The following is a 12,536-nucleotide window of genomic DNA, read 5'->3' as shown; positions in this document are numbered from 1 at the left end:
ACCCTTTTTTTTTTTTTATGGAGCGGTGCTTTTTATTTAACTTCTTTTGGACTGATGGATGCAACACTCACTGAGTGGCATTAAACAGCTTGAAAGATCAAAGACAATTTTTAATATAACTCCGACTGGATTCGTCTGAAAGAAGAAAGTCATATACACCTAGAATGACTTGAGGGCGAGTAATTTATGGGCTAATTTTCATTTTTGGGTGAACCCTTTAAGCAAAATTAGAACTTTTTTTTTTGATCAAGTGGTTAATATGATTAAGAGTAGACCCATTATTTTGTGTTCAATTAGAGATAATGTCTATAGAAAAATAACCAAGCTGACAAACAAGGTTTCCCTCACTGTGAAGCTGCCGCTAGATTGAATCTGTGTGCTATTTTCATAGTACAATTGGCCCCCGTTTTCTACACCAAAACACCCTGCTACAGCCAATCATAATTAATGAAATAAAAAGGCAAAATACACAGAAAATCACAGTCAGCTGCACTCAGCATTGAGAGTTTGACTTTTTATTCTTGTTTATTCATTTATCTTGATTTCTTTGGTAAATGCACTTGTGTAGTTATTAGGTCTATTTTTTTCTGTGAAAAATAACCTCACAGTTCTGTCTCATCGAGAAAGCAAAAAGTAATAAAGAAACTGAAAACTTAATTTTTTCATTCTGTTTCAGAAGAACATTTTTGCACAATTTAAATGGTTTAGAAAACCAAATTATCACTGCCATCTGTCAATGACTAACTTCATATAAAAACAATAATGTGCTCAGTGCAACCAAAGAAAGATGACAACGGTTGCATGATCAAATAAAGAAAACAATGTACAAAGCAAATTAATAGAACAAAACACTACCAATAGTGAACAATAAGCAGACATCAATACAAACAAAGGAATATCACAAAAATCAAATGATCGTTGGTATCAAACTGTCTGAAAGGGCAGAAACAATAAAAAACACTTTAAAGTCTTGCAAACTTAAATTAAAAAAAAAAAAGATAGAAAAAAATAAGAAACACAGAAAAAGCACAATATTTAACAAAATGGTGAGCTATGATAAAACGTGCCAAGCAGCAACATAATTACAAAAAAATGAATCCACTTAAGTTAAAAGATACATTTCATCCAATGACAATCCCACATTGTCAAATGGGCGCAAACAGATACATAAAGAAGTTAATGATTAATTCCCAACATAAGAAAATGATTAACAGGAAATGAGAATGTGAAACATGAAATGCTTTTTTGGGTGTGTTTATGGGTAAATATTCATAATTGCAGTTATACTAGATTCGATGATGTGTATTAGTGGTGGCCTATGAATATTTCTGTATGTACATGAGAGAGAGAGTGTGGCCTGTAGAAATGTTAAACTGTGTGGATCAGCCGTAGTGCTGTTACTGAGCCCTAGCGCGTATACACACGTTTGGTCGGCGTGCCGCTACAAATCCGAGTTTACAGTGACATTTGAATGAACCAAGGGTGTTAATACAGCGTGCATTCTTGCAGGGGCTCTGCCCTGTCCCTCGGCCCGCACACTCATCAATATCTAGAGGAAGAAAGAGAGAAGGAGCATCAAAATATGGCTGTCCGTACACTTAGAAATGATGAAACATGTCGACTTAAGGAACATATTTCAGGAAATATTAAGTGTGGGTGTGTTTGATGACCTGCATTCATACTCACCTATACAACGTGTTCGCGAGTGGTCCAGTACAAATCCAGTATTGCACTCACACATCGTACCCAGATAGGAGCGCACGCACCGTCCATTAGCACAGCTACACTCGTCTGAGTCTTCCTCTGAACTGTCTCCCTCTGAACACGAAAGAGTCATGTAAAACTGAGCCATTTTTAAGTCTTTCTATTTAGCTCTGGCAAGCTCACCTGGGTTGTAACTGGAAAAAGCTGCCAGGAAGTCCCCCTCTCCATCAGACTCAGTCTCCAAATGCATCTGACACAACCTGTTAAAAAGCACTGCACACACACCAAAACTAAATAAAGGAAAGTTGCGTTTGATATTTCATTTCATCTCAGTACATCACACTTTCATACTTTTCTACCTGCCTTGCTAATTACCAAACATAAATTTATGGATGTAGCCTGCTAAATGGAAATATTACACCTGAATACATGCAAATGTAAAAAAAGAAAATTCAACACTGACAAACGTTTTTACTGATTATTACATTCACGCAAACGTTTGAGTAAGTACGTTTTTTTTTTAAAGAATTTAATACTTTTATTCAGCAAGGACGCATTAAATTGACCAAAAGTACCAGTAAAGACTTTGTATTTCAAATAAATGCTGTTTGTTTACTTTCTATTCATCAAAGAATCTTAAAGAAAAATAGAATGTATCAGTTTCCACAAAATATGAACTGTTCTCAAATTGATAAGAAAACATAATAAGAAATGTTTGTTGAGCAGCAAACCAGCACATTAGAATGATTTCTGAAGCATCATGTGACACTGAAGACTGGAGTAATGATGCTGAAAATTCAGCTTCGCCATCACAGGAATAAATCACATTTTAAAAGAAATTCAATTTTAAAAACGTTATTTTAAATTGTAAGAATATTTGACAATATTACTGTTTTTACTGTATTTTTTATCAAATAAATGCAGACTTCTAAGCAGAGCCTTGTTGCAATACCTGAATTTCTATTAGGACAGGTCCGACACTCTGGTCCCCAGCCTCGACCGTAGTGACAGCAGCACTCAGAGTACGTCACGGTTAGCTCATTTTGCGGCATAGTGCACATAAGATCCTCATCAACCTCCTGGAAACATATGTCCTTATGTGCTGCAGTGCGGTCTGAGAGAGACAGAGATGAGGAGATGATGGAGGACAAAATACAGAAGGTTCACAGAAGAAGAAAGAAATGGAAAAGTAGGTGGAAACAAAGGCAACTCCAAGGCTAACAAACATCTTTAATGGTCCATGCTCAGCAGTCTTGTGGTGAAACGAGGCTCAAAGCAATAACTTGTAGACTGCCAAGCCACATGAAAGCCAATCAAGGAAAAAAACAAACAAAAAAAAACAATCCAGCAATCACTGCAGTCTGCATGCTGATTACTTGTGATACCCACCATCATAGACGCATTGCTTGAGGGCTGCACTGAAGGTGTGTGGCTGCTTGCAAATGCAGTGAAAGGAGCCGGGAGTGTTGACACATCTCCCGTTCCTACAGTAGGAGGGATCCTCACACTCATTCACATCTGAAAGGTGCACCACAGACACACCCGTTACTAAAGAGATATACAGAGAGAAGGACAGATAGAGAGAAAAAAGCAGGAGGGAGGAAGACAAGGAGAGAGAGACATCAGAAGCACACATTCTTGGGTGAGAACTTCAATAAATGCCTGGAGTTATTTCATATTTACTATTCCAGGAAGAGCAGTTGAATTTTGTGCCATAATAAAACCACCTTCTGTACATTACATTTTAAGAACTCGTGCCATTTTTTAATCATGACTGTGATGCTCCCATACAACTATACTCACCCGCCTGCTCCTCAGGTGTGACACAGCTGTTACGGTCAGTTGCCAGAATCCAGGGAGGAGTGCAGATGCAATAATAGGAATCTTGGGTGTTTACACAGTGGCCATTTTTGCAATTAGCAGGGTCCTGACATTCATCCACACCTGAAGCAAAAAATGTTACATCATCATAATGTTACGTTAGGGTGGGAAATTAACACTCCTCACGAGGATACTTGAGTTTATAATAATTAAATAATCACAATCATTTGTATTACTTTTATATTTCATTTAGTAAATAAATTAAAAAAATACATTGGCTAGTGGCTACCGTTCAAAGGTTTGGGGTCTTCAGTGTCACATGATCCTTCAGAAATCATTCTAATATGCTGATTTGATGCTCAAGAAATATTTCTTAGTATTATTCACACAGTTGTGCTGTTGAACATTTTTGTGGAAACTAATACTTTTTTCAGGATTCTTTGGTAAACAGAAAGTTCAAAAGAACAGGATTTATTTAAAACAGAAATATTTTGTAACATTATAAATTAATATTCCCTTCTGTCACTTTTTTGAATAGTTTCTTAAAATCATACTGTAGTTTATAAATATATTATATTTAATACAAAAAATTATTCATATAAAATACATCCTCACTGAAAGTTCTTTTAAAAATTGCACTGATCTTAAATGTTTGAATGGTAATGTTATATTGTAATTATTATATTTGATATATATTTATTATATTTAATATGAAATATAAGTATAAAATATATTAACTAATTTGTAAATAAACATTTATATATAAATACATACTGTAGGCAAATTGTTTTGATTGATGGTGGACAGCGTTGGTCCTCCCTATAGACAAAGTATGCGAGTTGCGTAGGGCCCCTGAACCACCAGGGCGTCCCCTTGCTCCAATAGGGTCTAGCTGCAGACATGCACTTGCATTCTCAGACACCTGCGCTTCCGAAAGTGACGTCACTTGCAATCTTTTTTTATTTTGAATTTTTTTTTTTTTTTATTGAATCTCTCAACATTTTACACAAGTGGCCAGGTGGGGAAGACAAGAAAAATGAAACAAAATTACAATCGCCACCTGCACTCTCCGCTACCCGCGACGTCACTTGCAATCGACACAAATCGTGCATGATGCCAATGGAGACAAGACGCTGTGGTGGTTAAAACTAATTAAAACTAATTTAGTACCATAACGTACAGGGTCCTGCAAGTCACATCTAGGAGAAAAAGACAAGACCCACAATTCTGTGGCCACAGAACAGCAGAATATGAACGCAATGCGCAAAGTCTCTCGTTAAGTGTTTTCCTCCCAGAGAAAACCATTAACACTTAATATGGCTTAATGTTATAAGAGATTAAGTGCTATTAAAAGATCAAATTTGATATACAGTTTATTAATATAATGTATATGTATATAGTGTTTTCCTCCCATACCGCAAAACGTGGCATAACAGACTTAAGAATGATAAAGACCAAACTCAATATACTGCTCCTCATTATTAAAACATAACTAATATATACAGACGAGCAGGTGAGCCCAGAATAAACACAACACGCAAAGTTTCACGTTAAGCGTTTTCCCATATAGAATAAACTGTCTACAGCCTTTTTATATCACTGTCTTCGGCCATTAACGTGTTTGATTTATAATGATTTTCTATGGGAGGAAAACGTTTAACGTGCAATTTAACGCATTGCGTTCTGGGCTCGTCTGCTTGCCTGTACGGAGTTGGTCCTTTTAATATCACTTTAATGCATTTCTTCTTATCTGCTGATCTGTATATAGTTTGCGTCAACAATAAGACTTATACTGAATTTGGTCTTTATCATCTTAGTCCGTTATGCCACATTAAGTGTTTTGCTGTATGGGAGGAAAATGAAAGTTTGCGTGCTGTGTTCATAGCCATCTGCTTGACTTGTAGTACATTCAATTAATAAACTATATATTGAATTTGAGCTTTTATTAGTGCCATCTTAATACATTAAGCCATATTTCCAAAAAAACGTCTAAAGACATATTTTTTGTCAGCACCTGACCAATTAATACTAGCACTTCCCTGTTCTATTCTGTTCACTCTAATTTATTTAAAATAAAAAAAACACCTTTCTATGTGTACTGTGCTAGACTAACTGAGACTTGTCACAGCACTTGTATACCATTGCTCTCTTGTTGGTCTGATTGCTTCTATTGTTCTCCTCATTTGTAAGTCACTTTGGATAAAAGCATCTGCTAAATGATTAAATGGAAATGGGAAAAAAAAGCCACATTCCACTCCTTTCTTTAGTGCGCTGTCACACTTCCTATGTAACATTCAAATCAGTGCTCAATACTAAAAAAGACCTAAAAGCACATTGAGCTGCTAAAGACATTGTTCCCCAGGTGGCTTTCTGAGCATGCATTCAGAGACGGTGCAAAACACAGATAAGGATGTGTGCTTAAACTGACAAATACGCACAAAAATATGTCCAGAGTTTTATGTCTTAAGTGAATATAAACAGTTGGGAAAGTGATTGAACGCTTGTCAGTATATTAGATCTGTGCATAAACCTGCTGCTGTCTCTGTCATTTAATGTTGATCCAACAACAAAAGAAAACGAGAGAATCATTCAGTGCTCTTCACTGAATAACTTTAGTAACTTATAAGAACCAATGAATATTTAATTCATATGGTGAAGACTATGCTTTTATTTTCATTTGATTACTTACAATTACTGTACAGTAGGTTATCATTTTTTGGTAGGCTAAATTGTTTATTAAATTTTTATCTTTTTTCAATTGCATTTTTTTTTATCGTATTACTTACTGACTGTTTCAACTTACTGTTGTTTGTTGACAGTGAAACTGCTCTGAAAGAATAGATTCAAGGGGTTGGGGGTCATTTTGGGGTTTTTATGTATGCACTGACAGGGGCCCCCGACAAAGTTTTGCTTAGGGCCCCTAGAGGTTTAGGACCGGCACTGATGATGGATGATCGAAACCTTTCTGAACCACTTGAGAAGAACAGTTCTGTGTGCATTTGAGCCACCACCTCATTGGAGCAGTAGGCAGCGCGTCAGTCTCATAATCTGAAGGTCGTGAGTTCGAGCCTCACACGGGGCAGAAGCTTTTTAATAAGGTGGCTTAACTACCAAGTGTGACACACTTGATTAGAAACTAGGGCTGGTAAGTGATTAAAAGTTTTAACCTAATTAATTACATGATGTGGCAATTAATTAATCTAATTAATCACACATCAAATTTGGCTGAGAAATTACTCCCAAAAGATAATTTAAAGTCATTGTTGTGTAAAGCATCAAACAGACATTACAAAAAGTAGCTTCTGCAAGAAATATTTTGTTTGATAAAATTTCTTACATATACTCTTTTGGACCATGAGGGTGAGTAAATGATGACACAATTGTCATTTTTGGTTGGGTGAACTATACCTTTAATAATTTATTTGATCAATTTTATTATTATTATTATTATTACTATGGAAATATGAAATTATTTTTATTATTATTTCTTTAATGAAATGATACTCTAAATAATAAACTAAAACTGCCAGTAGGTGGTAAATGTCTTAATGATTAAGTCATCGAGTCATTTATTCATTCATTTGATTCGTTCAAATGGCTGATTCATTCAGGAGTGAAGTAAATGGTTCTTTATGAATGGTCCATTGAATCATTAGGCTTGTTCGACTAGAAGCAGATCATCACCATCAGACCGATCGGTGTGGGACATCAAAGTACTGCGAGAGCTATAGAGAGCAGACGGCTCATTACGCTTTTGAATCACTCTCGTGGTCCTTTGATGTCATACACCGATCGCTCTGAGTAGCGCCGCTTCAAATTTAATGTGCCTATGGCCAATGGTTCAACGCACCAAATGGTTCACCCAGTTCATTCAAAACGTGCATTAAGAAATAAAATGCCGCTGTGTGTTGCTCGGAGACGAACAGTTTTGCTTCGTCTTTATATTTTCGTTGGCAAAATTGAGCAAAACAGACATCATTGTGTCTAAAATAACACAATATTAACTTTTTTCTTTCTGAACTGTTGTATAAGATCAGTATCACATTTGCACTCGTGTGATATTGCACTTATTGCTCGTGTGATATTGCTTAACTATATGATGTAAATATGAACTTTTTTGCTCCATATCTTGAATTTTAGGGACATTCTGCGTTCTCTAGGCTTCATCATGCAGTGAGTTGTTGCCCTGCCTCATATTTGTCATCAATCAACTGTATGAAATGTCAGATCACCCACATAGGTCTGGGGCGGGCCAAGTGCATTAAATGCGTTAAAGGGGTCATATGATGCGATTTCAATTTTTCCTTTTTGAACCTTAAACCGCATAAACATATTTCATTACACCAAATACACAAAATAATGTTCTTTTTAGCAGCATCATATGACCCCTTTAATAATTTGAACGTTATTTTTCACCGTAATTAATCTAATTAATGCGTTAAATTACCAGCCCTATTAGAAACACATACCTATAACTGTGGGAAAGCCACACTTCTTGTGTGAGGCATCAGGGACCCAGGGTGGGTTGCAGGTGCAGTAAAATGAGCCACGAGTGTTCACACAATGTCCATTAGTACACAGGGACTCGTCATGACATTCATCCACATCTACAGGGGGAGAGAGAGAGAATAATGTTAAGGAATTTTACAATGCTTTTGGGTTTGATAAATATGAAAGATGTAAGGTTTACTGATGTGTTGGTGTGTCCAAGAGTGTTTCTACTGATCCCTACTGGATGACACAAAAAAATCCTTCTTTCTGCCACTAGCCGGCAGTACAACAGCACAGAAAAACTTTGATTTGCAATATCAGTATCACACTGGTTTTATGAAAATTGCTTTTATTCTTATTTTTGGTGTGCTTTAAAAATAATCGAATATAACAACAACTATTTGAACCAATGCAAAATTCTAAACTATGTAGCCCATTACAAAGCATGACAAAAATCGCTACACGTAAGATTTACAATTATTATTTAATAAATGACCAAACATTTATTCCTTTATTGTATTTGTAAACAAATCATGGACTTGTACAAAATATTGTGCCTTTATAGACTACTGTTCCAAAGTTTGGGGCTGGTAATATTTTTGAAATAAATCTCTTCTGTGCACTAAGGCAGCATTTATACAATAAAACAGTAATATTGTGAAAAATTATAACAATTTAAATAACTTGTTTCAAATAACTCTTTTCTACTTGAATATATTTAAAAATGTATTCCAATATATTCCAAAGCTGAATTTTCAGCAGCCATTCCTCCAGTCTTCAGTGTCACATAATCTTTCGGAAATCATTCTAATATGCTGATTTGGTGCTCAAGAAACATTTCTCATTATTATCAATGTTGAAAACAGTTATGCTGCTTAATATTTTTGTAAAAATCATGATCCATCTCTTTTAGGATTTAAAAAAAAAAATTAAAGTTAAAACACAATGTAACAATGAAAAAGTCTGTACTGTCAATTCTTTTTTTTTTTTAAACAAAACAAAAAAAAACCTTTTAAACAGTAGTGTATATGTCTGTGTAAGTGTCTATATGGACAGTAAAATGTGTGTATTTGTGTGTGATTTTACCAATACATTCCAGTAGATTGCTGTCATAGTAAAATCCCTGTTGGCAGTAGCATTCAAAGCCAGGCTGTGTGTTCATACAGTGTCCCTCCTTACAGATCTCGTTAGAGAACAATACACACTCATCAATATCTACAAAGAGAGTGTGAAAGAGAGGATTTAATTTATTATGTGTTTGTGTGCGTGAATACACATATGCATGCACATATACCTCTGTGCAAAGGCAATCCATATTCCATCTTTCCTTCCTCATGGTAAAATCCTCTGCCAACTGGACACAGAGAGAGATACTCCACTGGAAAAAAACAGACAACATCAATCAAACACTGATGTACTAATTTACCTTTCATCCATTAATAAATACATGTATTCATCTGTGATCTAACCCGAGTGATAGACGGGACAGGGGTAGATCTCACAGTGATCTCCCCATCCCACACCGATCGAGCAGCAGCACTCTTGCTTAGTCACGTTGGTTGCCAGGACGCTATCACAGAAGACGGTGTCATCCAGATTTAGGTAGCACTCCTTCTTATCATTCCAAACTATCTCAATCTCTATGTAGAAAAAACAGAAACAAATAAACCGAACTTCGAAAAAAAAAAAAAAAAGGGCAAAGCAAATTCATGTGATCAAACATACTTATTAACTAAACCAACTCTCACCTTCACAGCTGTGTTTATCTTCAGACAGTTTGAAACCATCATTGCACACGCACACATATCCACCCTGTCTGTTTTCACATACACCGTGAGGCTGACACAGACTCCTTTCCACAGAGCACTCATCTATATCTGAGAGAGAAAGTGTAAAAGTGTGAACAAGAAGACCAAGACCAAGATGAGGAATTGGATGATGTAAAAGTGTGAAATCCCATACCCTGGCAACGGCGCCCACTGACGAGCATGTATCCTTTCTGGCACTCACAGCGGTAAGAGCCCATCGTATTGATACAGCGTCCTCGCTGACAATTGGAAGCACGCTCACACTCGTTAATATCTAAAGAGATCAAAAACTTTCTTACTGAGTGAGTGTTAGTGAATCGTTTCAGCTGTATTAGAAGGGTTACAAAAGATATACTCTATCATTCAAAAAGTTCTGTAAGTTCTCCAACAAAATCAATCAGATTATTGAGCGAGGATGCATTAAATTGATCAAAAGTGACAAAGACATTTATAATGTTAAAGTTATCTATTTCAAATAAATGCATTGGCTTTGAACTTTCATCAAAGAATCCTGAAACATATGTATCGCTGTTTCCACAAAATGTTTTAACAGCACAACTGTTTTTCAACATTGATAATAATAAATTATTATTTTTAATTAAAAAGAAATAAATAATTAAAGCACCAAAATTAGCATTTCAGACTGATTTCTGAAGAATCATGTGACACTAAAAACCGGAGTAATGGCTGCTGAAAATTTAGCTTTTCCATTATAGGAATAAATTGTATTTTAAAATAAATTAAAACAGAAAATTTTTATTTTAAATTGTAATAATACTTCCAAAATGTACTGTTTCACTTGTTTAAATAAATGCAGCATGGTGAGCATAAGATACTTCTTTAAAAAAAAAACTTTTTACATTAGGGGATTATTATTAGCTTTATTGCATATTTTAGACTAAATAATTGCTTAACTACTGTAAATGTATGGTATAAAGAAGGATATTTCTGGTCCTGAATGCTGATTGGTCAGTACTGTATTACACTACACAACTTTTAAATTATACATATATACAATACACTATACAACCTTTAAAAGCTAGAGAGATTTTAAAACACTAGGCATCATACAATGGCCGACTTTGTAAATGGTAACAGAGAAAAACTGGGCATTATAAACTAAACGACTGAGGATCACACTACCAGATCACAGACTTTCAGACTTTCAAGTCGCTCTGAACACAACAAACTCAAGCGAAAACACATGCCTAGGAGATGTACGACAAATGAAAACAATATGTCTTCTACAATCAGCTCAAAATATCAAACATGCTTCATATCCTCCAACTGGATGGAATCATACACTACGTGGTTTTCTGTGAAAACTCGAACTACTCAAAATCTGCAGACTAGAGTTGAATCACCCAGAGTGCAAAAATCAAGGCAAAATTTGTGTAGTGTATAACAGTCTTTAAACAATTCGTACTGTAGTATACAGATATTTCAGTATTATGTGCAGTATTACGCTTATGAGACTTGCAGCGTTGGATTAGTGATTACTAGCTGACCTTCACAGTGGCTTCCCTCTTGTGTAGGCTGGTAACCAGGGTAACACTGGCAGCGGAATGATCCCTCAGTGTTAATGCAGTGACCATTAGCACACAGACGGTTATCCTGACACTCATTGATGTCTGTGGAGAGACAAACAGACACATAAACTTCAAGAACACACACACACGCTCAATTCTGTTTATGTAAATGTGTATTTATTTTCTTTAGAAAGAACTTATGCAGGAAGCTTCCATTTAACAGCATGTTGTTCAGTTTTGTTGGCTGTGTGCCACTGACCTCTGCAGCCTTTGCTGTCAGCCTCAGGCAGGAAGCCTTCATTACACAGACATCGATAAGATCCTGCCAAGTTCTCACAACGGCCGTTCAGACACACACCACGCTTCTGACACTCATTGACATCTGATAGAGAGAGAGACAGACATCTCTTGTAAGATTATGCAATTGTCAACTTTATTTGTCAAAAACACCCCACATTCATCACCTTTCCTACAGTCTGCATAAACATGTCTAGTGGATGACTTAAGGGGGTCACACTCTGGATGAGGAGCAAAGCGCTGCATCACATCGCATCACATCTGGTGTGTAAAAATCAGTTTGTATGACTGTTAATGTTTTTTAAAGAAGTCTTTTATGTTCAGCAAGGCTGCATTTATTTGATCAAAAATACACTAAAAAGTAATATTGTGAAATATTATTCCAGTATTATTACAAAGAGAAAAACTCTTTTCTATTTTAATATAGTTTAAAATCTAATTTATTCCTGTAATGGCAAAGCTGAATTTATTCAGGTTTCAGTGTCACAAATCCTTCAGAAATCATTCTGATTTGCTGATTTGATGCTCAATGAAAATTTCTTCTTATTATTATTATCAATGATGAAAACTGTTACTTAATATTTTTGTGGAAACTGTTATACATTTTCCTCCAGGATTCCTTAATTAATAGAAAGAACAGTGTTTATTTGAAATAGAAATATTATTTAACATTATAAATGTTTTTACTGTCATTTTGATCCATTTATTGTGCCCTTGCTGAAAAAAAAAGAAGAGAATTTCTTTAAAAAAAATACTGAATAGTAGTGTACATGTTTTTTTTTAAAGGGGTCATATGACGTTGCTAAAAAGAACATTATTTTGTGTATTTGGTGTAATGAAATGTGTTTATGCGGTTTAAGGTTAAAAAAACACATTATTTTCCACA

At 35.4% G+C, this 12,536-nt stretch overlaps 1 protein-coding gene across 3 annotated transcripts in view; it reads right to left on the bottom strand.

Moving 5' to 3' along the window:
• Positions 1-1,031: 1,031 nt before the first annotated feature.
• The window catches only part of LOC107665902 (latent-transforming growth factor beta-binding protein 3-like), a 56,986-nt gene continuing 45,481 nt past the window's right edge, over positions 1,032-12,536 (bottom strand). For 2 of the 3 annotated variants that reach the window (XM_016456965.1, XM_016456966.1), the window contains exons 17-30: positions 11,613-11,735; positions 11,333-11,455; positions 9,979-10,098; positions 9,765-9,893; positions 9,486-9,656; positions 9,311-9,394; positions 9,103-9,231; positions 7,995-8,132; positions 3,508-3,648; positions 3,094-3,252; positions 2,657-2,818; positions 1,888-1,977; positions 1,687-1,818; positions 1,032-1,549 (exon numbers count right to left, since the gene is read on the bottom strand). In XM_016456965.1, coding sequence (XP_016312451.1) covers positions 1,398-1,549; positions 1,687-1,818; positions 1,888-1,977; positions 2,657-2,818; positions 3,094-3,252; positions 3,508-3,648; positions 7,995-8,132; positions 9,103-9,231; positions 9,311-9,394; positions 9,486-9,656; positions 9,765-9,893; positions 9,979-10,098; positions 11,333-11,455; positions 11,613-11,735 — 1,853 coding nt within the window. In that variant the 3' untranslated portion in view covers positions 1,032-1,397. The remainder of the gene's footprint in view (positions 1,550-1,686; positions 1,819-1,887; positions 1,978-2,656; positions 2,819-3,093; positions 3,253-3,507; positions 3,649-7,994; positions 8,133-9,102; positions 9,232-9,310; positions 9,395-9,485; positions 9,657-9,764; positions 9,894-9,978; positions 10,099-11,332; positions 11,456-11,612; positions 11,736-12,536) is intronic. The other variant, XM_016456967.1, reaches the window with a different exon arrangement.

This window comes from Sinocyclocheilus anshuiensis, unplaced genomic scaffold, assembly GCF_001515605.1.
Source record: "Sinocyclocheilus anshuiensis isolate Anshui unplaced genomic scaffold, SAMN03320099.WGS_v1.1 scaffold1112, whole genome shotgun sequence".
Lineage (NCBI taxonomy): Eukaryota > Metazoa > Chordata > Actinopteri > Cypriniformes > Cyprinidae > Sinocyclocheilus > Sinocyclocheilus anshuiensis.
The sequence above is the reverse complement of the archived record's forward strand: the minus strand, read 5'-3'. Positions and strand labels throughout refer to the sequence as shown.